The 27,482-nt window shown below is 40.4% G+C and overlaps 1 protein-coding gene across 3 annotated transcripts in view; it reads right to left on the bottom strand.

Annotated features, from left to right (window-relative positions):
• Positions 1 to 602: 602 nt before the first annotated feature.
• The window catches only part of TMX1 (thioredoxin related transmembrane protein 1), a 78,389-nt gene continuing 51,509 nt past the window's right edge, over positions 603 to 27,482 (bottom strand). The window contains exons 8-10 of one of the 3 annotated variants that reach the window (XR_007518884.1): positions 14,939 to 15,003; positions 1,856 to 1,969; positions 603 to 721 (exon numbers count right to left, since the gene is read on the bottom strand). Coding sequence is in view for 1 of the 3 variants with exons in the window: in XM_049897938.1 (XP_049753895.1) it covers positions 14,981 to 15,003 (23 nt within the window). In the remaining 2 variants the exon portion in view is untranslated. Of the gene's footprint in view, positions 722 to 1,855; positions 1,970 to 14,828; positions 15,004 to 27,482 lie in introns of those variants that run through there. The other 2 variants (XM_049897938.1, XR_007518885.1) reach the window with 2 other exon arrangements.

The following is a 27,482-nucleotide window of genomic DNA, read 5'->3' as shown; positions in this document are numbered from 1 at the left end:
TCTATAGAAGAAAAGAAACAATAAACAATGAAAAGCCATAGACCATGAAATGATATTTGAAATATTGCTGCTCTAGGGTAAAATCACTACAAGGTGATAATAAAAGAAGAAGAAAGATTTTATTGGGCATATGTTCCAAAAGGCAAAAATAGGAAACGGACAAACATACTGCCAGAGCCATGTCTGCCCGAGTCCGAGGAATGTTACAGAATCATCAGTATATATTGACTTTACAAATGGGTAAAATCATTAAAAGCTTTACCCTTTCACAGATTAGCTAAAAATTCCTAAATCACCGTGATTCTACATTTCAAATTGCCTTATTTAATAATTATTGGTACGAATTTCAGTAACGACAGCCAGGAGAGTCTTCATTAGACTAACAAATCTTACTACTGTATTTACTAAATGCTAATAAAAAAAGATGAGTGAAAAATTTGTCTTTTGTGCTCTAAGCATTTATATGAAAGATTTCCTAAAAGATGTTTTCCAAGGTTGTCCTAACCCACTGCTGTCGAACTGATTCCTACTCACAGCGACCCTATAGGACAGAGTGGAACTGCCCCATAGAGTTTTCAAGGAGTGCCTGGTGGATTAGCTGTTGTTTTCATACCTCAGGGTCCAGTTGATATGTTCTTGTGAGTCCTTCTTGCCACAGCTGGGTCACATTCTTTATACTCAAGGTCAGGGAAAAATGACTCCAATTTTAACTCCTAAGTCACTGAAGAATATTAGTATACATAATGTATATATACATAATTCCAATAAATTAGTAAGAGAAAGACAAATAATCCAATAGAAAAATGGGCAAGAAATATGAACAGACAATCCAAAAAAAAAAAAAAAGTGACCCAAATGGTCAATGATCATGTGAAAAGATGTTCAGCTTTGTAAAAAATAAGAGAAATGCAAGTAAAATCAATTAGATGCCAATTCCTCCCCATCTGGTTGGCAAACATTTACGATTTTTACAATCCCAAGAATTGCTACTGATATGAAACAATGGGAACTTTCATACACTACTGGGGGAGTATCAACTGGTACAACTACCAATATTTGGCAGTGTCTGCTAACATTAATGGAGCCCTGGTGGCATAGTGGTTAAGAGCTCAGCTGCTAACCAAAAGGTCAGTAGTTCTAATCTACCAGCCGTCCCTTGGAAACCCTATAGGGCACTTCTATTCTGTCCTATAGGGTTGCTATTAAGTCAGAATCAACTTGACGGCAATGGGTTTAGTTTGGGAGTTTGGGATTTTGAATTACTTTGAAGGTGATAGCATTTCCTACAATGCAGATATTCCACTCCTAGCCACATACCCTAGGGACATATGTGTAAAAAAAGACATGCAAAAGGATATTGATTTTAGTTATTTATAAGAATAAAAAAGTGAAACAATTAAAATCTAAATGTCCATCAACAGGAAGGTGGATAAATAAATTGTGGTATAGGTAGTCCCCCTACTTATGATGTATCCGAGTTATGACGAGAGGTACTTATAACCATCAGGTTTTTTTTTTTTTTGGTACATCTCATGGTTAGCAATATGTTCTACGTACAGTGTTGCAGCGCATAATTTGCTGATGTTATCATTTTCATGCCAACCCCCAAAGACAACTAAAGATCAGATTCATAAAGATACTGATAATGAAAGGCAATAATAGTGAAAACTAAAAAAAAAAAATTAGGTACTCAACTTACGTCGGGACTAACTTATGACAGAGTCTTACTTGTATATTTATACCATCCTTTGCTTTCTTTCTCCTGCCATTGCATTCCTCCTTCTTGCCTGACCCTCTTGCTCCAGTTGAAGTTAGGTAAGCATTCACCTTTGTCAGGGAAGTGGAGGGGACTCACCTGGACACAGCTTTGAGGGCTTTTCCTAAGGGTTCTAACAACACATCTACTGTGTCTGCTTGGTTTTGCCACATCATAAAGTTGAATTCTCTCCTACCCTTCGTGGGAGGGCACCTATATAAAATAGAAACTCATTCAATTCTGTGTCTGAGCAATGTAAACAGCTTCTTGGCAATAATCTGTAAAACTAAATCAAATAGATGAGTCTTTCAGAATCCCACACAGCAAAGGAGGCCTTATCAGGAAACAAAATAGAAGTTGAGATTTGCCCAGACAAGGCAGGGAGAGACACTTAAGAAACGATGACCTTGGTGACCTTGAATTGCCTTTGTTAACAGGAGGTGGTATGCTTCAGAACACCAGAATGAGCCATTTGCCACAAAGCAATTCAGGGCTAGAGGGCAACGGCATTAATTAAACTCCTTGGAAGGGAGAATCAGCCTTTTCATTTTCTTCACCACATCCCCCCCCAAATGTTTGGAAGAGATCCCATTGGAATGATCCTTTCCCTGGGGCTGAGAAATAGCGAGCCAGATTAGGGCAAGAACTCGTTTTATTTCAGGCATGCATATTAAATGAGATTTATGACAGACGGAGTACTTGTTAATTCTTTCTATTAGAAGAGCAATTCATAACAGCAAAGAATGGGCCATCCCAAAACAGACAGGGACCTCTTTAGTCCTTTCTTTTGTAGAAGACCAAACATCCCTCCCTCCCTCTCACTTACACTCACACACACACCACACTCCTCATCCAAGGAGGCCAAACTGCCCTCAGTTGTAAACCCACAGTTGTAAACCCACAGCAGGAACTGTGGACATGGCATTGGGAGCCAGAATGTGACCCATGTGCTATTGATGAGTCCTACAGCATAGGAATGGAATTTGAAGTTAACAGAAAGAGTTGCCTGTGCTTCAGCCATCTGCCCGCTGACTCACATTTCTTCACGTGACAGGAAGAGAAGCCTGAGCCCTCAAAGGCTGGTTGTTTGTTAGGAAAGAGCCTACTTCTAGTCCAGATTCCCATCTTTCTGTGCTGCCACATAAGAAATCTTCATCAATAGGTTTGGTGTGTCTACAACAATCAGCTTTGCCACAGGGCTCAGGACCAAATAACGAAGGAGGCAGATCCACTGAGCAGGGGCAGCCTCCTTTCTGATTAACAGTTTTTGCTTCAGAAGTGAAGAGCTAGGTAATACAGAGCTGGGAGAGCAAGGATAGGAAAAGAACAAAAAAAACATTCACCTAGGTTGGTATGACAAAATCCATCCCATATCCCAGCTTGAGTCACTTCTCTCCTGAGCAAAGCTCCATTAAGCCCAACATACAGTTTTGGTTTACTCAGGCAGAGGGGTTCCAGTGGGTAATTGAGCAGTACAGGCATTTGATTAGTCATTCATTTCTGCATTCATGCATCCAACAGTTACTGAGTACTATTAGTCGGATGGAGCCCCAGTGGTGCTGTGGTTAAGAGCTCAGCTGCTAACCAAAAGGTCAGCAGTTGGATCCACCAGCCGCTCCTTAGAAACGCTATGGGACCATTCTACTCTGTCTTATCAGGTCACTGTGAAGAGGAATCGACTGGATGGCAACAGATTTAGTTTGTGTCTTTGTTATCTAGTGCTGCTGTAACAGAAATACCACAAGTAGATGGCTTTAACAAAGAGAAATTTATCCTCTCACAGCCCAGGAGGCTAGAAGCCCAAATTCAGGGTGCCAGCTCCAGGGGAAGTATTTCTTTCTCTGTCAGCTCTGGGGGAAGGTCCTTGTCATCAATCTTCCCTGATCAAGGAGCTTCTCAGCACAGGGAGCCCTGGGTCCTAAGGACGCGCTATTCTCCTGGCTCTTATTTCTTGGTAGTATGAGGCCCCTGCATTTCCCTGCTCGCTTTTCTCTTTCATATTTCAAAAAGAGATTGACCCAGCACACAATCTAATCCTGTAAATTGAGTCCTGTCTCATTAACATACCAAAAATCAAACCAAACCTGTTGCCCTCGAGCTGATTCTGACTCATAGTGACCCTCTAGGACAGCCCCATAGGGTCTCCAAGTAGCACCTGGTAGATTTAAACTGCCGATCTTTTAGTTAGCAGCCATAGCTCTTAACCACTACACCACCAGCATTTATCTTGCCTCATTAATATCATAGAGTCAGGATTTATAACACATAGGAAAATCACATCAGATGACAAAATGGTGGACAATCACACAATACCGGGAATCATGGCCTAGCCAAGTTGACACACATCTTTTAAGGACACAATTCAATCCATAACAGTTAGGTTTGTTTATTATTATTAGTCAGATAAGAAGCCCTGGTGGCACAGTGGCACAGTGAGGTTCCCATCAGGATTCTCTCTGTGCAGTAGCAGGGACGGAGCAGGGTACCATGCCACCCAGGATCCATTGCCCACTCTGTCTCTCATGGTGTGCCAGGAGCATCACCTATACCTTTCCTGGTACTCCTGCCCCACCATGCTTGTTAGCTTCTTCAGCATTTCCAGACTCCTGTCTAGGCAATGGCTTAACTTTGTTAAGAGAATGTTGGCAATTAACTGAGAGAATAATTACAGTGGCTCTGGGTCAACTAACAAATCACGCAACTCAAATGTACATAAATTAATGAGCAGTAGAGGCTCTGACTGGTTCAAATACAAACACAATACTACACCAAAAACCAAAATAACCAAACCTATTGCTATTGAGTATATTCCAACTCATAGTGACCCTATAGGCCAGAGTAGAACTGCCCCATAGAGTTTCCAAGGAGCACTTGGTGGATTCAAACTGCTGACCTTCTGGTTAGCAGCTGTAGCACTTAACCACTATGCCACCAAGGTTTCCCTCTACTACACAGTGGGTAGTTAATAAATATTTACGAATCAAAGAATGAAAAATTGAGTTCTAAGGTTTTCCACAATACTCTTGCTAGCATGCATCATACTTGAAACTAAATAATCTTTGCAGGAGTAAACAAACTTGGGTTGGGGGAACTAGTGAACGAATAAATTTTTAATTCCCTCTGAGAAGAATATAGACCAAAAATTATTTTTAATGTTGAGTTACACATTCATCTGATGGAAAAAATTATGTAGCCAAATTAATGTTGTAGATGAATAATTACTGCCATAGGAAAATGGTCACTCTGTATTGCTAAATTAAAGAAAAAAGCAGGTTTCAAAGCCATAAGTCCAGTATGATCCCATTTTGCAGGGATACATATATGATATGTAATTCATTATATAGAATATATCATATTGTATATAAATTTAGAAGACCAAACACCAAAAGATTAACAGTGATTCTCTTTGGGTGTTGGATTATGGATGATTTTTCCTTTGTGGTGTAGGGGTGTGTGTGTGTGTTCTAACTCTTATGTATTGAGCGTGTATTACTTTTGTAATTAAGGAAACAATGTTTTTAAATGTTGAGTTACCATGGAACTAAAGGAAATATTTTCCATAGCTGGAAATCTGACTTAGAGACAGTAAACAAAATGATAAACTGGCAGCTCTCCCTCTGAGTGGATCCTCCAGAGGTCAATACTGAGATAGCTTCAAGTTTACATTTTTAAAAAACAGATCAGTTACTTTGCTAGATAATATAATTCAGAGAACACAACCATTAACAGGATACTGTCCTGGACATTAAAGAAGCACCTTCTTGTTGAGGGAGACAAAGAATTATTACCAATCAGAGCAATAGAATTATAACCAAAATATATGCTGGGACATGTTTGAGTACAGAAGAGGAACACAGAGGAAGGACTGCTAGTCTGGGAACAATCAGACAATGTGTCTTAAAAGGAATGAAACTTAAGCTGAGTTTTGAAAAAGAAGTAGTAAATAGTCATACTGATGATGGCATGGGGAAGGCTGTGCTGGGCAGAGGGGAACAGCCTGTTCCATGGCCTGGAGGTGCTGGAAAACGTGGCTCCACACTCATGAAGGAATGAGGAGGGAGAAGAAGCTGGAGGAAGAACTCCTGTCTCTAACATAGTTCGGAAATTGCTATGGGACCTCCAGAGTCAGTCAGTTGAACTGGATTGAACTTGTATACCAGGCAAAGAAATTTGAGTCTTATCTCGAGGACAGTGAAAACACTAAATTTCAAGCAGAAGGAATAGGAAAGGACTCATAATTTACAAATACCTCTCTTCCAATTAAGAGGAAGGGAATAGATTTGATACCAGTTTGGAGAACGGAGGTAGAAAGTCAGTTTAGAGGTTCTTCTAATAATTTGGAAGAGAAATGATGAAATCCTGGACTAAGGCACAGACAATTATTAGGGTAATAAATTAGAAATTACCAGTCAATTCAGTTATAGAAAATTTCTTTAGTGAACTATAAACTGAGATACTTAACTGATAATTATTTGGTAGGTATCTAGAGTGACCATATATATGTCCTGATTTCTCTGGGACAGTTCTGGATTCCATTGGCTGTCCCGGTGTGATTATTAATAATTGTCCTTTCAATTTCAAAGTGTTCTAATTTGGATGATAAATTATATGGCACCCTATATTTACTTTTCCCTTCCAGCACCCTGAACTTCCAGTCTAGAGACCCTACTTTAGGCCCCATTCTTGTATTCTTTTTCTTTTTTCAGGTAAATTCACCATCTTGCCACCTTCCAGACTGCACCTTTGGTCAGAGAGAAGCAAGCCCCCTTCATTCCCTGGATCACTCTTTCCTCTCACCTTCCAAATCCCACTGAAGCTACTTATCCTACAGTCTAAAACCTCCCATTTGCAATCAGCATTGGCTAGGATAAAGTGTTAAAATCATGCCAAGATTTCTGCAAGAGATATCACGCAAATTGTTTGGAGAACAGCTAGCAGTTTTGACCATAATAGCAAAAGAGCCCTATTTCTGAAAGTGAATGACTCTGGGCAAAAGTTATGTTTAAGAGGATGGATGGAGAAGGGGCAAGTGTCAAAGAGATAAGAATAAGTTACAGTGGAAAGTTAACAGACATCCCAAGACCAAATCATCCCCAGCTCTGTGCTCCCAAAACGCAGCTCATCAGAGAAAGCAGAATTCAGAGACAAAGGAGGCCCAGTGAAGTGGAAGGCCTGTACTGGAAAAGGGCAGCAAGTATACTAAAAACAAGGCTAATGGAGCCACATGGCAACCAACCAGCAGATGGGTTTCAAGCATTTGTGTTGAAGCATTTTTGTGTAAATTGACCACAGTTGTAACAATTTAATGTGCTAAGATAAATTTTTTCTTATCAAACAACCCAGATCAGGGTTTTTCAGTTTATGCTCTGAGGCTACTGCATGAAGAAAGGAGGTGGTGTGGAGAGAGTAAATGGGTGACACTCCTGCCCCACTCACTTCACCAGAGTCTTTGCTACTTCAGGAGCCAAAATATGTTTAAAAGAGGGAATGTGTGTGTGTGTGTGTGTGTGTGTGTACATACCAAGAGGTATGTATAATCTCATTTTTCATATGATCTACACTTAACTAAATATGCACCACATTGGCATAGTCATCAGACACGCACGTTTTCATCCTTGTTCACAGGAAGCAGAGACATTTCTTTGGGAGGTTTTAAAAAGCCTTTGTTTAATCATCTCATATTCAAGCTTCTAATTCATACAGGAAATCATGCAGAAACTTAATAAGCACATGGCAAATAATGGATGTGAGATTCTTCCACTACATAAGAAGTTTTCCTTAAGACAGGGATTCCTGTCCTCTCATTGCCTGTTTACAAATAGGATGTTCAATAAATATTTGTTGGTGAAAAGAAAAAGGAAGGCAAATCGTTTTATAAAATACATAGTCAAAGTGATTTTTTTGTGGACCCAAAGCAATCTGTTTGAAAAGAAACATGGCCTGGGTTAAATATGTAATCCATCAATACAGAGGGGAAAAAAAAAAAATCAGTCGCTGCTGAGTAGATTCTGACTCATGGCAACCCAAATGCTTCATAGTAAAACTGTGCTGTATAGGGTTTTCATGTCCATGACCTTTCAGATTGCCAGGCCTTTCTTCCCAGGCATCGCCAGGTAGATTGAAACCACCAATTTTGGGGTTAGTAGCAAGAGCTTAAACATGTGTGCCACCCAGGGACTCCTAAATATAGAGAGAGAATGCTAATTACCAGGATAATGATCTTGCTATAAGGGCAGAACATTGATAATGAAGTCCATATACCAAAACCTCAATTTACAACATAACCATCTTAGGATGTGGTAAAAGGACAGCATACTGGAGTGGTTCGCTTTCATGTTGAGAACCATACCAGCTCGATGCTTTAGAAATGAGTGTGGTGAAAAACTCCACTGGTGTACTTCCTCTTTGTATTAAAACACACACACACTCTTATACTGTGAACCAAAGGGCAGGGTTAAACAAACCTTATTGTCTCTGCAATGCCTCTGGCTATAACAATAAACAGAGATGAGACGAGGCTTATCTTTGTGCACTTGTCAGAATAAAAAATGTTTTAAAAGGCAGCATCATGGCAGTGTTGACTGCCTCAGACATTGGAAGTAATTTCCCACTTTAAGTTTTAGAGGACAGGAGAGAACACCACCTGCAGCGATTGTGTGGGTTCAATGGAAAGGTCAGACGGAGCATGAACTTACTTTTAGCACTTGAGAATTGTATAGAGAAGACAGACAAAACTCATTCAAGAAATAAAAAGACAGGCTGGTTTCAGCTGCTTATTTCAGGGGTCTGATTGATATTGTAAAGAAAAAAAGTTATGAGCCAAACAGTAGCTTGATGATTGTTTCTCCCAGCAGAATTAAGTTCATAGCTGTGAAGTATGTAGTGATTCTTTTAAAAAGTCTTTCCAAAGCAAGGTGAGGAAAAGAAAAACAGCTTGGCTGCCCGTGGATAATTTTGCTTTGATACCAGTTTGAATAAAACAAGATCTCTTTGATGGACTTATAATGTGATAACTCAGTTCAGGCACGGGGTGGATCAAAAGGTGTCAGGAAGGGTGGCGTGTGGGCTATGTGAAGTGAGTGTCAAACTGACAGGGCACCCTACAGGAAAATACAGCAGACAAGTGAGAGGGACTGGACAAGAATATGGAGATAACTGAGATCAGGGATGCCCTGAGTATTTGTGGAAGAAAATGTCTTGATGAGTGGTGTAAGTCCAATCAGTAACATTCAGTTTTTCATAACATTTTCATAAATTTAAAATACAATTCCGACTCATAGTGACCCTATAGGACAGAGTAGAACTGCTCTATAGAGTTTCCAAGGATCACCTGGTGGATTCGAACAGCTGACCTTTTCTGGTTAGCAGACCTTGCTCTTAACCACTATGCCACCAGGGTTTCCTTGAAAAGTGCAGTCACAGCAAATTTGAGATCATGTTATATCTGGTCCAGGATGGCAGAGCAAGAGCAGCAGAACATGGATACTGATGGTCTCCCAGGACGGGTCTGTGAAAAGGTCTCTCACAGGAGCCAAAACCACTTTCCTGCTCTACAGCGTCTCTTGCACATATTGATGTTGCTGAGTTACTTCATCACATCAACCTCCTCACGTTACGTTTTCAGACCCAACATTAGAAAGTGTTTTTCAAATTCTTTGACCTCCACAAGCAAATCATTTCTAAGCCCTCTATTCTAACTTGTCACACTCCAGTTTCTTCTCTTGTAGGTTCCGTTCTACAACCAAATGTCATCTTCACCCTAATCGTTGTGAAAGGTGAGAAGGTGCTCACCTTCCTTCAACATGAATAGTAGGGAAAACGATATGAATCCATGAGAAAATGTGTACAAGAGAGAAGAAGTAGCAATCACTTGAAAAGGGGGAAATCCACCTTTATTTCTTCAGATAACTTTGGATGTCAATCTGGAAAAGACAGGGCAGTGATGTGCCTATAATATTTAAACACTGCTGGAACATTATAAAATAAAACTAATTATCAATGATGAACACACATGCTATTTACATTTGGTAAGCTTTTTTCAGAACTTGAAGAATGGATTTCCAATATTTACCATCAGGTTGATTCATAAAAAGTTCAGAGATATTGTGAATCGAAAGTGCAGTGTCCACTGAAAATACTCATAGTTCCAACTTCCTTTACAAATCAATGTGAAAGGCTGTAAAAACTAAGCATAGAATTCTCTGTGCTTGGTTTGACATTCTAGATTGCTATTTGTGAGAACTTAACAGATTGGTGAAGCTGCGCGGGGGGTTGCAGATTCCAGTAGCAAATGCATCTCTTTTCCATAGGCTTCTGGGAGACACATCACTGTCCTTCTGCATTTTGTTACTTATATTATGCCCCCAACTAGAGTTTCAGGAACTACCATAGTCACGGTACACAGTGATACAACCAGGAGGCTAGTCCCAGACAGTTGTACGCCTCTCTTGCACGAATAACAATCAAAGAAGTAAGTAGAATGTCCAAGACCGTAGGCATCACTATTGACTATTTATCATGAATCACAAGATTTTTTCCCTTCAAAACCAGGACTGGCCTCATAGTAAGTCTATCAACGATGACTACAGGGAAGAGTACAGGTCCAAGAACAGAGAATGATTTCTGTTTCTGTGAGGGAAAGAGAGGAGTCAGGTGTATGATCCAAAGAAGACTCCCAGAGGGTGTGATGTCAAATCAAAGTAGGAGGGAGCATGTTGTGCAGTGGGTTTCAGTGAGCAACTGGTCTCCCACTACTCTCATGTGAATCAGAATTTTTTTAATTGCCACTTCCCTTATGTCACATCAAGTATTTCTGTTCTTGGGATTGAGTACAAAACCAGAAACTTGAAGTGACTCCTTTTCTTCTCAATAAACCACGAGCTCAACAAAAATTAAAGCTCATTCAGAGAAAGCTCATTCACCAGTTACCTTTCTCCTTTCCAAGGACTCTATTTACATGGCTTTATCAAATGCATTATAAGGGAAAAGGTGTAGGGAAGATGGAGACCTCAGCAATAATCTCTTATGGTTTTATTGAATTTGAACAAGTTGGAATGGGCAGGAGGCACATTAGCAACAAGAATGCCAGCAGAACACAAGAAAGCCTCTTTGTGGAAGTCTTGTTCCTAAATACACAGACATTGAACCCCAAAGAATGAATAAACCTGCAAGTTTGCAGTTGGAATTAGTAAATTTATTCCAGAATCACACATAAAACTCAATGATTAAAAGAAAAGAACAAAGGTTCTGCAAGAATGCATTGAATACAAACAGCTCTTTCATTGTTCATAATCCAAATGAAATTTCATTATAATGGAATAATTTAACTGCCTATAGTGCTGTTAACCCCTTTAATGCTTTATCTAAGAATAACAGCAATTTGAACAATCAAGAAATTATCCATTGTGATTTCTTAAGAAAGGCACAGCTCTTTATTTCAAAACTGCTCATTTATGTAATGAATGTCTTTGGGCTTTCAGGGAAATGTTCGCCTGATTATGTAACACAATTTTAAGGCATGAATCTAACTGCAATGATTAAATCTTAGGCATAAATGTGGAACAATTTCTCAAAAAGCATGCAAAAGTCCTTTGTGATTAAATTAAGCATGGGATTGGAAATCAAAATACTGGAAAACAGTCACTGCTTTGCCTGAGACTTTTCTGGGAAAATCAACATATCTATCTTAGAAATCTCGGCAGAAAGCAGAGAATACCATACCAGAAAGATGTTTACCTGTGTTTTATTGACTATGCAAAGGCATTTGATTGTGTGGGTCCTAACAAATTATGGACAGCCTTATAAAAAATGGAAATTTCATAACCCTTAATTCTGCTCATGCAGAACCTGTACATAGACCAAGAGGTAGCCATTTGAACAGAACGAGGGGATACTGTGTGGTTTAAAATCAGGAAAGGTGTGCATTGGGGTTGCAGCCTTTCACCATACTTATTCAATCTATATGCTGAGGAAATAGTCTGAGAAGCGGGACTATATGGAGAAGAACATGGCATCAGGATTGGAGGAAGACTCATTAACAACCTGTGTTATGCAGATGACAAAATTTTGCTTGCTGAAAGTGAAGAGGACTTGAAGCAATTACTGATGAATATCAAAGACTACAGCCTTCAGTATGGATTATACCTCAACACAAAGAAAACAAAAATCTTCACAGCTGAACCAATAAGCAACATCATGATAAATGGAAAAAAAGATGGAAGTTGTCAAGGATTTTGTTTTACCTGGATCCACAATCAACATCCATGGAAGCAGCAGTCAAGAAATCAAATGACATTTTGCATTGGGCAAATCTGCTAAAGACTCTTTCAAGTGTTTAAAAAGCAAATATGTCTGAGGGTAGAAGTACCCCGGTGGTCATGGTCCCCAGACCTTCTGTTGTCCCAGGACAGGAACCATTCCCGAACCCAACTCTTCAGACATGGATTGGACTGGACAATGGGTTGGAGAGGGATGCTGGTGAGGAGCGAGCTTCTTGGATCAGGTGGACACTTGAGACTATGTTGGCATCTCCTGCCTGGAGGGGAGATGAGAGGGTGGAGGGGGTTGGAAGCTGACAAAATGGACATGAAAAGAGAGAGTGGAGGGAGAGAGCGGGCTGTCTCATTAGGGGGAGAGTAATTGGGAGTGTGTAGCAAGGTGTATATGGGTTTTTGTGTGAGAGACTGACTTGATTTGTAAACTTTCACTTAAGCACAATAAAAATTATAAAAAAAAAAAAAGCAAATATGTCACTTTGAGGACTACAGTGCACCTGACTCAAGGCATATTTTCAATCACCTCATATGCATGCGAAAGCTGGACAATGAATAAGGAAGACCAAAGAATTGACACCTTTGAATTATGGTGTTGGCAAAGAATATTGAATATACAATGGACTACCAGAAGAATGAACAAATCTTTCGTGGAAGAAGCACAGCCAGAATGTTCCTTAGAAGCGAGGATGGTGAGACTTCATATCACGTACTTTGGACATGTTATCAGGAAGGACCAGTCACTGGAGAGGGACATCATGCTTGGTAGAGTGTCAGAAAAAGAGGGGAAGACCCTCAATGAGATGAATTAACACAATGGCTGCAACAATGGGGTTCGATTGTGAGGATGGTGCAGAACCTGGCAGTGTTCTGTTCTGTTGTACATAGAGTTGCTATGAGTCAGAACCAACTCAATGACACCTAACAACAACAACACCTTAGAAATCACAGCATCTCTAAGTTGGAAGAGACCTTAGACAACATTAAGGATAGTCTTGTTTGGTAAGGCGACCAATTTGTCCAGGCTTGCTTGAAATTTTTCTAGTTTTAATTCTGAAAGTCCTGAGTCTTGGACAACCCTCAATTCTGGGAAAACCAGGATGGTTGGTCACCCTACTCTTTGGATCCATAAATCCCCTGTATGAAATAATCTGCAAGAGATTTGTTGGCCTCTGCTAGAAGATGTCCAGCAAGAAAACTGACCTCTTCCAGAGGGGTATACTTTAACTTTCACAGAGTTCTATTCCCCAACATAAGTCAAAATCAATGCCCCTGTAACTTATCCTTGTTCTGCCTTCTGCAGCAAAACAAAGTGTATCCCCTCTCCACTTGCTAGATCTATGAGTATTTGAAGACTGTCCCCCTCCCATCCCACACTGTCCCAATCCAGTCTCTCTTTTCTCTAGGTTAGGTACGCCCACCTCCTTCATCTGCTCCTCAAGCGTTCTTACTCCATTGGTAATCCCATTACACTCCTCCAGGCGGGCTCATCTATCAAGGTTCCTCAAATGGTGGCATGCTAAACTGAGTTCAGGCCTCCACACACTGCTTGAGCAGAATAATTGAGCCCCTCCCCTATACTGGGTATCATGTTCCCATGCAGACAAACTGCCATCCCATTAGCTCATTTGGCAACTGCATCCGACTACTGAATATTAAATAACAGTACAATTCATATCAATAGTAAGATGCAAAGATTTTTCCCACATGCTGTTGTTCAAAACTCTGCCATCCTGCTGTTATACAATCAGTCTTTGTGCTCAAACATCACACACTTACCTGATAGAGTTAGCCCATGATTCCAGCCCATGATTCCAGGTCGGAATCATAATTCTATCACCCAGCTTACTCACTTCCCTCCTAGATTCATGTCATTTGCAAATGTTTTCAGCGTATCAACATCATCTGTTACTCAAATCAGTGGCAGAAATGTTGACTAGTTTAGGGTGGAAGACCATCATTAGTCAGTGCATAATTATTTGCAGTATAAAAGCAGGTGTTCAAATGAGTCCTTTATTTTGAAATATTCTCAAGGACTTTCCCTCCTAGATTTTAGAAGGGAAGTTGAGGTCAGGAAAGAGAGTGCTGTAGCAATACTTTCTCCATTTTTAACCAGGAACTGCCTTCTCCTTTCCCTGTAACCCACATAGACTCTTTCAAGTATTTCAAAACTTCAATCAAGCAAATCTCACAGAATTCCCACTATAAGCCTGGAAGTTAATAGAGCTCTGTGAGCACTGGGTGTGAATCATTAGTGCAATTAATCAAATGTCCCCAAGTCTCTTTCTAGCCACATGGTAGGATTGGACTTTCCACCCTTCCGAAGTTAGGCATGGCCACGTGGCTTGCTTTAGCCAATGACAAGCATGTGAAAGGATATGCTTTACATTCAGCAGAAGCTTTAAAAGCCAACTGCGTGTTTTGTCATGTTTCCTTCCCACTATTTTTGTAATCAGGGAAGCACGTTTTTTTATTAGCCTGGGTCCCAGAGAGAACACAATAATCAGAGTCTTCTTGCTGACCCATATAGGACACACAGTATGACTAGGAAATAAAGCCACTTAGATGTTGGGTTTTTTTTCACTGTTATATAACCTATCAATGTCCATGGAAGCAGCAATTAAGAAATCCAGTGATGTATTACACTGGGCAAATTTGCTTCAAAAGACTTCTTTACAGTTTTAGAAAGCAAAGATATCACCTTGATGACTAAATGCCTCTGACCTCATATGCATGCAAAAGTTGGATAGTGAAAAAGGAAGACAAAAGAATTGGTGCATTCCAACTGTGGTGCTGGTGAAGCATGCTGAATATACCACGGACAGTCAAAAGAACAAACAAATCAGTCTCATAGGATATACAACCAGAATGTTCCTTAGAAGCAAAGATAGAGAGACTTCAACAAACTTACTTTGGACAAGTCGCCAGGAAGTCCAATCACTAGAATAGGGCATCAAGTATCATAGAGTAGAGGGCCTACAAAAACAAGAGAAACTTTCCATGAGATGGATTAACATAATGGCCATAACGATGGGCTCAAGCATATCAACAATCATGAAGATGGCACAGGACCAGGCAACATTTTTTCTGTTATACAGAAGGTGGCCATGAGTGGAAGTTGACAGCAACTAACACTGATTGTTACACTGAGGATGCAAAGGCAGAAAAAGACATGGACCCCTGTTTACAAGAAGCTTATAGTTTAGTTGAGGAGATAAATCATATCCACAAAATAAGTAGTGGAATTAACATGTAATAAAAAGCAAAATTGGCAAGTAGAGATAACTAGACAGTAGGATATGGGGCTAAACGTGAGCCACTAAGACAATGCACTAAGAGGGAGTTTAACATGGGCTTACAGCTCTCAGAAAACTTTTCATTTCTGTTAAGCAAAAGAAAACTGGAAATTATATAATGTTTTGAAAACTATTATAGCAAATGTCTCTACAATATGCTGACTCTAAAAAGTGCATGCTTAAGTTATGGGGCCATTTGAAGTGTGTGTGATTTTAGCCTTTTCCATTGGATGCACGAATAAGGCACTTAGTTTTTTTTTAAATGGACAAATTATAGGTCTCTGTACCTCAGAATGGACAGATGTAACACTTTATTAAAACAGAAGGTTCACATTTTACAGAAATTTTATAAGAACCTCAGCAATTTTAGTAATACAGATAAAATGGAGCTGATCTTAGCACCTATTTAAAATATGATTTACTTTATCTCACAGAAAGATCAGTTATAATAATCATAAAGGTAAACACTGGCCTGAACACCCAAGGACCAATATCAGTTTGGCTGATCTAGCAAAAATATGGCCTTCTACTTTATTTTATTTTAATATATTCAGTCTCTCCTTTCTGTCATTCCTTAGAAATGGAAGAAGCTTGTCATTAATTGGCAAAGTCATTCACTCATTCAACAAAGGTTAACTGAGAACTTACTCTCTGCCTAGGACTGTGCTGGATGTGAGCTGTTCAGTGACAAACAGAATAGCCAAGGGTCTGTGCCCAGGGTGCTTACAGTCTAGAGGAGGAACAAGCAGAGAGCGGGGATGGTGGGAGAAGAATTTTTAAGTAGAAAAAACACTCTGTGTTCCCTACCCTGAAGCAGGAAAGAGCTTTGAGTGCTCAAGGAAATCAAATTCTAGTGTGTGCCAATCAAGTGTAGTATATGAACAGGAAAGTAGTTCGGGATTAGAGATTGGGCAGTGGGAAGACCACATGAGCCTTGAAGCCCATGTTATAAATTTTTTTTAATGTATTTTATCCCAAATGCAATTAGAAGCACTCAGATTTTTTACACAATTTCTAGTTTAAGAAAGTCATCCTGTGTGCTGTGTGAAGAATAGATTGGTGGGGGTCAGAGTAGAAATGAAGGATTAAAACAAGTTGTTGCAATAACCCAGGCAAGAGATAATGGTGACCTAGAGTCATAGTATGTCTAGTAGCAGTAGCAGTAGCAATGGTATGAGGTAGATAGATTAGAAATATATTTGGAAGTAAACCTTGCAGGAATAGGTAGTAGGGTGAATACGGGGAATGACGGATGTGTCCAGGAGGACTCCCAGGTTTCTCACATAAGCAACTTTTCCATTTTGTGCAACAGGAAAGAGAAGAGGAGCAGCCAGGTTGAGGAAGCAGAGTAAGACTTCCCTATTGAGATACACAAGTGGGCAACTGGATATATTAGTCTGAAGCTCAGTACAACAGTACAGGCTGAAGATACAAATGTGGGGGTCACTGAGCTTAGCACTGGTGGTAGCCTATAGGCTCCAGGGGTGTGTAAAAGGGCTGTGGTCTCACATGATGAATGGCAAGAGGGCAGGACAAGGATAGGAAAGCAAGCTAAGAAAATGTGAGCAAGATTAATAAAAATTCTCAGGAGCCAAGACAGCATTTGGTCAGAAGTCTAATGAGTTTAAGAGAATAATTAATTCCTGATATCCCTTGATCCTTAGGTCCATATGAGAATACGGGAAAGGTTTATACTGCTCCTGACATTCCCCCAAATCACAGTTCAAAAAAATGGCATCTCTCTCCTATGCCAATCTCCACATCACAAGTTCACTTCATTTTTAACTTTTACTAAAGTTTCATGTCCTACTCGACTATTTTTCAAAAAAGAATGATGATGTTTTTATCACTTCACAAGCTTTACTATCCAAGCAATTTTGGATAGAGGACTGTTTCCCAAAGTGCTCAGCAGTCCATGAAAAAATGAGAAAACTGGAACCATGGAACATATATACGTCAATGTAAGGCAGCCAGCTATCAGTCCTGGGAAGGATGCTCACTTATTCTGAAATTATGTCCTACCCTTTTAGTATTAAAATGTCCTTTCTTTTATAAAATAGTAGTGATAGAAAGTATTTTTTAATGTCCTTACTTGGAAAAATAAAAAATTAATAATCCTATGTGGAGTATTGGTTAATAGCTATAGCTGCTAACCAAAAGGTGGGCAGTTGGAGTCCGCCAGGCGCTCCTTGGAAACCCTATGGGGCAGTTCTACTCTGTCTACAGGGTCGCTATGAGTCAGAATCAAAAGCAATGGGTTTCGTTTTTGTTTGATATGGAGGACTCTTTTTTTTTTTTTTTCTAATTATACCAATCTGTCAAACCCAAAATCAGGGAAGAACGAGAAGACAGAACAACAAAGCACCATTGAGAAGCCAAGAACCAGCTCTCAGCTAGACTCTCTCCAGCTGAACAACTCCCTCCCAGACACAGCCTCTAAAGTGCCTAATATCCATATTTGTTCCTCAGTAGACATTGTCATGGACTTGGAATTGTTTTCAGACATCAAAACCACAAACATTAGGGTGCACTTGATTGGCAAAGCTGAGTCATTGTGCAAAAAGGCAAAGAAATTTCTGAGCTCTGCTCCAAGAACTGAAAACAGTTTCTCTCTCTTACCCTCCTCACCATGTTTGGATCTTGATTGAACAAACCAACTGTAAAAAGGCTATGCCAACAATTGGAGATATGTGAATACGGTCTGGGTGTTTTTATTAAGGAGTGATTGTTAGTTTTATTTGTTGTCGTAATGGCATTGTGTTTAAAAAAAAATTTTTTTTTTTAGAAGTGCATAGTGAAATGTTTGAGGTAACATTTATAATATTTGGGATTGCTTTAAAATAAAATAGATAAACCAAATATTTCAAGCTGTTGAACACTGTTAAATCTAGATGGTGATGAACGTACATCTCTTTACTCTTATGTATGTTTTGAAAACTTTGACAATAAAAAGCTTAAAGGAAGAAAGGAAGGAAAGAAGAAAAGAAGACTACCATCTAACACTCTTATCATTTAATGGTGACTTAACATGAAAAGAAGGAAGACGAATTAAGAGGAGGGTGGAAATTCAAAATCAATTCCCATTCATATTTTTGAACACCTACTGTGATAGGTACTTTCACGTGCATTCACCTTCCACATAATGATGTTATTACCACCATTTTATAGATGAGGAAAACTTTTTAAATCAAAGTGTGGTCCAGCAGCTGTAGCATCACCTGGAAGCTTGTAAAAATGCACAATCTCAGGTGTCATAACCCCACAACAAATCTGCATTTTAACAAGACCCCCAAGTGATCTGCACACCCACTAAAGTTTGAGAAGCCTTACTTTAGAATGAAAAAGAACTCTAGAGATCACCTAGATTCTAGTTAACCCACCTCATTATACAGCTGAGGAAACTGAGGTCCAAAATCTACATAAATTGTCCCAGGTCCCTGTGGCAGATATTCCCCATTGACTAATCCTATAGGCATTTCCAACCCCTCTTCTGTTGCTACTTTTCGTTTAGAAGCCAAATAAATTAAATATTTTCCCATCCACCTTGTAGCTAGGAGTGGCTACATGACACTTCTGACCAGTGGCATGTAAGTGAAGTCGGTTAGGATGGTTTCTTGGAAATCTTCATCTTCTTCCTTTTTTTTTTTTTTTAATAATTTTTATTGTGCTTTAAGTGAAAGTTTACAAATCAAGTCAGTCTCTCACATGTAAACTTATATACACCTTACTACATACTCCCAATTACTCTCCCCCTAATGAGACAGCCCGCTCCCAGTCTCTCTTTTCATGACCATTTTGCCAGCTTCTAAGCCCTTCTACCCTCCCATCTCCCCTCCAGACAAGAGATGCCAACATAGTCTCAAGTGTGCACCCAATGCAAGTAGCTCACTCCTCATCAGCATCTCTCTCCAACCCATTGTCCAGTCCAATCCATGTCTGAAGAGTTGGCTTTGGGAATGGTTCCTGTCCTGGTCCTACAGAAGGTTTAGGGACCATGACCGCCGGGGTCCTTCTAGTCTCAGTCAGACCATTAAGTCTGGTCTTTTTATGAGAATTTGAATGCTGACCTTCGAAGCATTCAGTTTATTCAGGAAACTTCTTTGCTTTTGGTTTAGTCCAGTTGTGCTGATCTCCCCTATATTGAGCGTTGCCCTTCTCTTCACCTAAAGTAGTTCTTATCTAATTAGTAAGTACCCCTCTCCCACCCTCCCTCCCTCTCCCCTGGAAATCTTCATCTTCTTGATAAAATGGGACAGACATGGATGTACCACCCTTCCCTATTTATTCTGCCTGAGAGTAGATGCAAAGGCTGGAGCTGGGGTGGATGTCTTGTGAAATCAAAGCCACAAGCATGAGGATAAATGCTGACAAGTTCAGGCTTATGGAAGAAAAAGACACAGAGCCTGGCCCTTGATGACATCATTCAGCTGGCAGCTGAATCAAGCCAGCAACTTCCTATTTTCTGACTTCTTATTACGTAAGAAAGAATAAATCTCTCTTTGTTAAAGGTACCATTGGTCAGTTTTTCTGTTACTTGCAGGCAAATTCATTCCGTGTAATGTCACATGGCTAGTGAGTGACTAAGCCAACAATCGGACTCAGGGCCTAACTCCCAGACCAGAGATTTTTCCTATGCTTCCTTCATTCATTAAGTCAGAGAAATCTCTTTCCAGACCACATTTTCAGAAACACACGGAATGAAGGAGAAGTGATAATGTGAGGATATACTGTGGCTCACAGTAAGTGAGGTGTTATATAAACTCTGGTAAAATTGACAATACTCTCTTAAGGCCAGATTTAAAAAAAAAAAAAAATCTCTTACCATCAAGTCGATTCCAACTCATGTCGACCCTACAGAACAGAGTAGAACTGCCCCATAGGGTTTCCAAGGAGTCGCTCGTAGATTTGAACTGTCAACCTTTCGGTTAGCAGCCAAGCTCTTAACCACTTACCACCACGGCTCCTGAGGCCAGATTGATTCAATCTAGAAATTCTGCAAGTGTCTGTTTCCCCAACTTTTAAAGAGGAAGGGCAACAAAGAGGGGAGGTAGGTGAAGAACAGATAGGTCTTAATTTCATCAAAAAATTTCCATGTATCTTTTGTGTACAATGTGCTACCTGATATATTAAAATTTAAATACTAGACACCATTCCCGTTCAGTGATATTGCCACCAAATGTCATATTGATTTGTCAACGTCTACAGATTACATTAATATGTATTTACTAAGTTATAAAAAATGTGTGTTTGTCTAACCAAGGGATATTGTCCCTAAGCTTACTTTAAAAAATAAATAAATAAAAATAAATGGGGTATGAATTCACTAAATCTGAGAAATCACAAGAGTAAATGAAAGTGATAGAAACTAGAAAGACTGTCCCCTTCTGGAAGTGGGACAGCCCAACGAAGGAAAGGCCACCTCTGTCTGAGCCCAGGGAAGATTGTAAACAGGCATCAGCCTTCAGGAGCGGGGGCTGGTGAAGCAGGACACACGTGCACTCCTTCCCGCAAGTGGAGAGGCTTCAGAAGAACAGCTGAGGGTCCCATCTGGGCTCTTTACAAAACTCTTCTCTCATTTTCATGTCCTGACTTAACTTTAATAGTAAAATTTAAGTGATCAGACACTGAGCACTCACCATAATTTTATTTTTGTAAAGCTCTACATTTTACAAAAAAACCTTTTACCCTTGCTCCAGCTTGTCAGGTTGATTTCGTTACACATTTTACAGGTGGGGAAAATGGGAAACTTACCCAAGGTCATGCACGAAAAGGTAGAAAGAAAAAGTCTATAAGGCCCTATAAAGTCTGGCCTTGATTCTTTCTAACTTCACTGTGAACACTCTGCCTCACATTTTCTCAGCCTCAGCCACACTGGCCAGGCCCCAACTCACCACTCATACCACCCCCATTCTTACCTCTTATTTCTGGTCTAGTTGTTCAAGAAATCTTTTCCTCACCTCCCATCCCAGGTTAGTTATCCTTTTTATGAGCTCCTTCAGTGCTGTATACTTCTTAGCATTGTCATTAATTAATCAATTAATTGATATATTAATGGAGTTATTATAATTATTTATTACTCTTTGATGGTGGCACCAAGGGATGACTTGGTATAATGTGTGTATGGAAGGGGTAGCATCTTTGACCATTCAGTCATCTTCATCAGCTTTTCCTCAGCTTCCACCCCAAATAAATAATCTGAGAAGAGACTAGTCATTTTGTAACACAAAATCCGTTTCAAGGCAATCCTCTATCTCCCTCATTTTCCTTCTTAAAACCAGGTTAGCCCAGATGTTTCAGCCCACACTTAGTGCCCTTTCAGTGGATGCATTCCCTTTGCTGGGGAGAAATGCCGAGACACTGGAGGTGGCAGGACTAAGCAGGAACTTCCCAGATGCTGAGACAAAAGGAGCCATGGTACCAGACCCCAAGTCATCCGACCCCAGCATCACATCTGTGAGTAGACAGAGGCCCAGGGCTCCTCACTCAGTCCACTCCAGGAAGTAAGAAGGAGAGCACCCAGACCTACTAGAATTAATTCATGAAGAACAAAATATTTGATGACCCAGCTGACCCTCTCTTCATCCAAGCTCTCAAAACTTAGAATAAAGACAGCACACAATACAGGGGAGGTCAGCACAAATGGACTAAACCAAAAGCAAAGAAGTTTCCTGAATAAACTGAATGCTTCGAAGGCCAGCGTAGCAGGGGTAGGGGTCTGGGGACCATGGTTTCAGGGGACAACTAAGTCAATTGGCATAATAAAATCTATTAAGAAAACATTCTGCATCCCACTTTGAAGAGTGGCGTCTGGGGTCTTAAACACTAGCAAGCAGCCATCTAAGATGCATCAATTGGTCTCAACCCACCTGGATCAAAGGAGGATGAAGAACACCAAGGACACAAGGCAATTACGAGCCCAAGAGACAGAAAGGGCCACATGGACCAGAGACTACATCATCCTGAGACCAGAAGATCTAGGTGGTGCCCAGCTACAACCGATGACTGCCCTGACAGGGAACACAACAGGGAACTCCTGAGGGAGCAGGAGAGCAGTGGGATGCAGACCCCAAATTCTCGTAAGACCAGACTTAATGGTCTGACTAAGACTGGAAGGACCCCGGTGGTCATGGCCCCCAGACCTTCTGTTGGCCCAGGACAGGAACCATTCCCGAACCCAACTCTTCAGACATGGATTGGACTGGACAATGGGTTGGAGAGGGATGCTCGTGAAGAGTGAGCTTCTTGGATCAGGTGGACACTTGAGACTACATTGGCATCTCCTGCCTGGAGGGGAGATGAGAGGGTGGAGGGGGTTAGAAGCTGGAGAAATGGACACAAAAAGAGAGAGTGGAGGGAGAGAGCAGGGGGAGAGTAATTGGGAGTGTGTAGCAAGGTGTATATGGGTTTTTGTGTGATAGACTGACTTGTAAACTTTCACTTAAAGCACAATAAAAATTATATATAAAAAAAATTTAGAATAACAAAACCCTTCACAGTCCCTTAGAATAGGGTGTTCTCAAAATTACCTGGAGATACTGGTTTAAAAAAAAAAAAAAAAAAAGCAGATTCCAGATTCCCCTAAATGGAGAGGCTTCAGAAGAGGAGCTGAGGGTTCCATTTGGGCTCCTGCCAAAACTGTCCTCTCATTTTCATGTCCTGACATAATCTTAATAGTAAAATTCAAGTTACCAGACACTGAGCACTCCTCAAAATTTTATTTTTGTAAAGCTCTAGATTTTACCAAAAAAACCTTTCATCCTTGCTTCAGCCTTGTCAGGTTGGTTTTGTCACCCATTTTACGGATAAGAAAAATGGGAAACTTACCCAAAGTCATGTACAAACAAGTTGAATGAAAAAGTCCATAAGACCCTGTAAGATCTGGCCTTGATTCTACTGAATCACACTCTCTGGGGGGGGATCTAGGGAATCTGCATTTTTGACAAACAGGTGATTCAGATGCTTGCTAAAGTCCAAGACATTCTTAACTCTAACTCACCTCTTAATCTAGGACTTTCAAAGACTGAGCATCAACTTAGACAAGGGCAGCCCAGAACTCTGAGGTAGAAATAAATAAGAATCCATCATCCTTTTTAAATTTTCAAATTAAAGTATAAGTCACCACCAGTGGCAAGTGGCCTGGACAGCGTGCCCCTCCAGCCATCCCCCAAGCTCATCCTTATCACAGTCAGGATATCTGCCGCTGCCAGAGAGGAAAATTAAAGGATGGGGACCTGGTTTTTGTCACTTAAAAACAAAGTTCAAAGTGCCAGATAAAACCTCCCTGGCAGAAGAATGCAGTGGCTTTTCTTTGTTTATTTTGAAGAAGAACAGGAACATTTTGGCAGTCAAATCCCAGAACCAAGACAGAATCCAAAGCTCATTTCCCAGGTGCTTTTTTTCCCACCTGTCTCCCTCTCAGGTGCCACTGGGTCTAGCCCCTCCCCTTGCTAAGGCAAAACACCCACCCAGAGAACTCATTGTCTGGGAGAGGCCTACAGCCAGGGCACAACTGATCCAAATGCTGAGCTGAGGTTCACAGGCCGTTTTATTATTGTTATTTTTTAAAGGTGCACTTTTGAGAAATCAATGACATCCAAAATCCCTCTTCCCAACACTATCAAAAAGTACATGCTGTTGTTTTGGGGTGCCATTTAGTTGCTTTTCAACTCACAGTGACCCCATGTGACAGAGTAGAACTGCCCTGTAGGGTTTTCTTGGCTGTAATCTTTACAGAAGAAGATCACCAAGTCTTTCTCTTGCAGAACCGCTGAGTGGTTTGAAACCACTACCCTGTCGGTTAGCAGCTCAACACTTAACCACTGTACCACCAGGTCTCCTAAAAAAAGAAAAGCAGGTAATACCCAGTATTTTTTCATACGATTTCAGGGATGCAAAGCTCCCTGGAGCCCATCCACATAACTCCACGAGCCCCAGATTCAGAACTACCGATTAACACACAGAGAATTAAGAACCTGAAATGTCTAGAATTTTTTTATCCACGCCTGAGGAAAGCCAGGGTAAGGATGGAGTGGGATGGATAAAGAAACAACTTTGTATGCATTCTTTTATATTTGTGTGTTGTTTCTTCACAGAAATTTGGTAGAAATGTAGTTATATGCAATACTCAATTTTCTGGTGCTTTTATTAATCTTAAGCAATTTTGTTATTTTAGGAACATTAATAATTCATTATGTAGAACTTAATCTGCTCATGAAATAATCATGCTTGGCAAATTTAAAGGTATAATCTTTGAGACAATTAAATATTTACTAGTTGAATTTATTTAAAATCATTTTATATTTGCTGTGGGGTATGAAATGCCTAGACTTTTTAGAAATCTAGGCTTAGTTTTGCAATTTTATAAAAAGCACTCTAAAACTCTGAGCTTTTTTGAAATAAACAATTATACTTTTTTTTTTTCCCAAATGCTTTGTCCATCTCAAGTTCATGTGTCTAAGAGGAAGACACATTCTTTCCCCATCCAAATTCTCTGGATTGTTCTGTCTCCTATTTGTCCATGATCATTTGGGAAAATACCATCAGAAGCTCTTTGTTTAAATCTCTAGAGGAAATACAGAATGCTCCTTCTCTCACAATGCCTGGTCAAGGCAGGTACATATCCATTGAGTCTGTACTAAATTTCGTAAGAGAAAGCCTCCTAGCAGACAAAGCAGTGAGTCTCTTTCTTTTCCTGTAAAAATGGCAGTGGCTTCCTGAACATCTTAAGCCTGCCTTTGTTTGTCCCATTTTCCATTGGTCTGATGGTCTAAGACACCAGTAATCCTCGAAGACACACCTTATCTTATGTACCACTAAGAAAGAACACACTTTCCATGAAACTGTGACATATGCCTTAACCGCAGTCTTCCATAGTCACGCAAGCCTCTCGCTGTTTTTTGGCATTTCTTTCATCCATCCGAGATGTCTTCAATGCATGGCTGGGCTTGTGATGGGCGACCCTTGCACGGATCTCAGTAATAGTTTCTTCTACTTATGGCATGGCTCCTCCTCTCTTAGGTTCCAGAACACACGTGGTTGTAGCTTTGTGAAAACTATGCAATGGTTCTCATTCCTCCAACCATGCATATCTGCTTCACGAATATCAAACAAAAATCCCACTACTCTCTTTCCATCCCTTTCTGCATAGACAATAATTTTTCATTTCAATGCCAAATCACAGTATAATATTTTTAGGGGCTTTTAAAGGGCAACTGAACTACAGTACCAACAATACACTTAGTTCAATTGAAGTGCAAACAATGTGAGTAGCTACAATCAAGTTTTGACAATAATAACAACTGCATTGCCACTGAGCCTGGCTGACACTATCAACTGTTCCCCAGAGACATTAGGATGTGGAAAAAGTGCATTTTAGAATCAGTGAAATAAGGTTTTCACTCCCTATCCATGACCCCCATCTTCACATCTAGCGTAAACTAGAATCAGGAGGAAAATAATTCCAACTAAGAATAAGATAATGGTTAAAAATTAAGTCTTTTCACCTCCTGTAGTGTTCTGACTCATCTTCATCACTCTTTCTTAAAGTGATAGACCCAAAGCTATCTTTCTTCTCTTCTACATTATTTCATGTCATTTTACGGTGACCTAAATGGCAATATCCCACTACATCTTTTTCCTCTCACAATTTGTCTCTTTTTTCCTCTAAAACCTAGAAGTGAAAGCAAGTGAGCAATTCCTATCTCATTTCCCAATGCTAGTACCATGACCTTGAATTTATGATAAAATTCCTTCCTCTCATTTTTAATATGATCCCAATAACGACTTCACTGAAGCGTAGAAAAGAGAATATGATTTTGCAAATGAAACTGAAAAAATGAAAGGAAAAAAAAAAAAAAAGCACGGGGTGCCAATACTAGCCCCAGCCTCCCAAACTAGTGATTTATCTTTGATTTTAAGATCCCTGTGGGAAGAGCCATCCCACAAAAACAAGAAATTTTTACTGAGATCCACAAAAGAGTCTCCCATCACAAGCCAACTTTCAGGACAGAAAGGACGTATTGTGGACTCCTAGAAGTTAAAGACTGTTTATATATGTTCAGTTCAGTAATTCTTATTAAAAGACTGTGCAAAGCACCAGGCAGGGTACTGTTGGGGGTTCAAGGATGAAAGACATGGTTCCTACCTACCAGTGACTCCTGATCTAGAGCTGTTCTCATCATGGGCCTGGGGAAAAGAGGCAGGAAGGGGACACTGACCCTTTTAAGATTCAGATGACAACCACAGGTCCCAGAAAATTGTTCTATAGCCTTATGCACACACCCATTACCCACTGTTGTTGACTTGACTCCAACGCATAGCAACCATATAGAAGAAAGGACAACTGCCCCATAGGGTTTCCAAGGAGCAGCTGGTAGATTCAAACTGCCAACCTTTTGGTTAGCAGCTGAGCTTTCAACCACTGTGCACCATGGCTCCCATGAACACACATGATTCTGAAAATAATTTCTTGGGCTTCACAGAGCTCCTGGTCATCAGAGAAGTAGCTCATGTCTTTGTACCATAATATCTAGTCATAAAACTCACATGTATGTGTTGTTTTGCTCTTTTCTCATGGTTAGTTCTACCCAAGTACAAAGGGACCACACCAGTCAAACAATTTCAGAAGGAAGCAAAAGCCTGCCCTTGGGTTTCAGGTTTTCTTGATTAACAGTTGCTAAAGAAACCCCTTAATCTTCTCTCCCAGACTTGCTGTTCTGAGACCTTCTTTCCTGGCAGGGGTTGATTCTGAGTATTCTTCAGAATGCCCGGCCAGCCAGAGCATTATTTGAGTAATCCAAGGGCCTCCTAGCTGGACTTGCCCACAAGACACAAGACTCTCTCTCCCGTCCCCACCCTGTGTTCCACAGGCCCCTTTACAGCTCCTGAGTGAGACTGGATGGAGCCTCCTTTTACCATCTGACCTCTGGAAAAGGAGGTCTTCTTTCAAAGAGGTTGGGTGACTCCACTCCAACGAGGAAATCTCTGGCCAGGACTGTGGCTGCAATGAGTTTCTGGCATTTGTGAGGCAGCTGGTGGTTGGGAATTTTCCAGTCTTTTACTCTTCTGGAAAAGCAAGCAAATCTTTCATTTTAAGTCAGGATGTTGAAGTGTCACTGAATCACTGGGGACAGACATCTGGGATCAGAGCCTAGTATTGGC

This window comes from Elephas maximus, chromosome 10 (genome assembly GCF_024166365.1).
Source record: "Elephas maximus indicus isolate mEleMax1 chromosome 10, mEleMax1 primary haplotype, whole genome shotgun sequence".
Taxonomy (NCBI): Eukaryota; Metazoa; Chordata; class Mammalia; order Proboscidea; family Elephantidae; genus Elephas; species Elephas maximus.
Note: the sequence above shows the minus strand (reverse complement) of the source record. Positions and strands in the feature narration are given on the sequence as shown.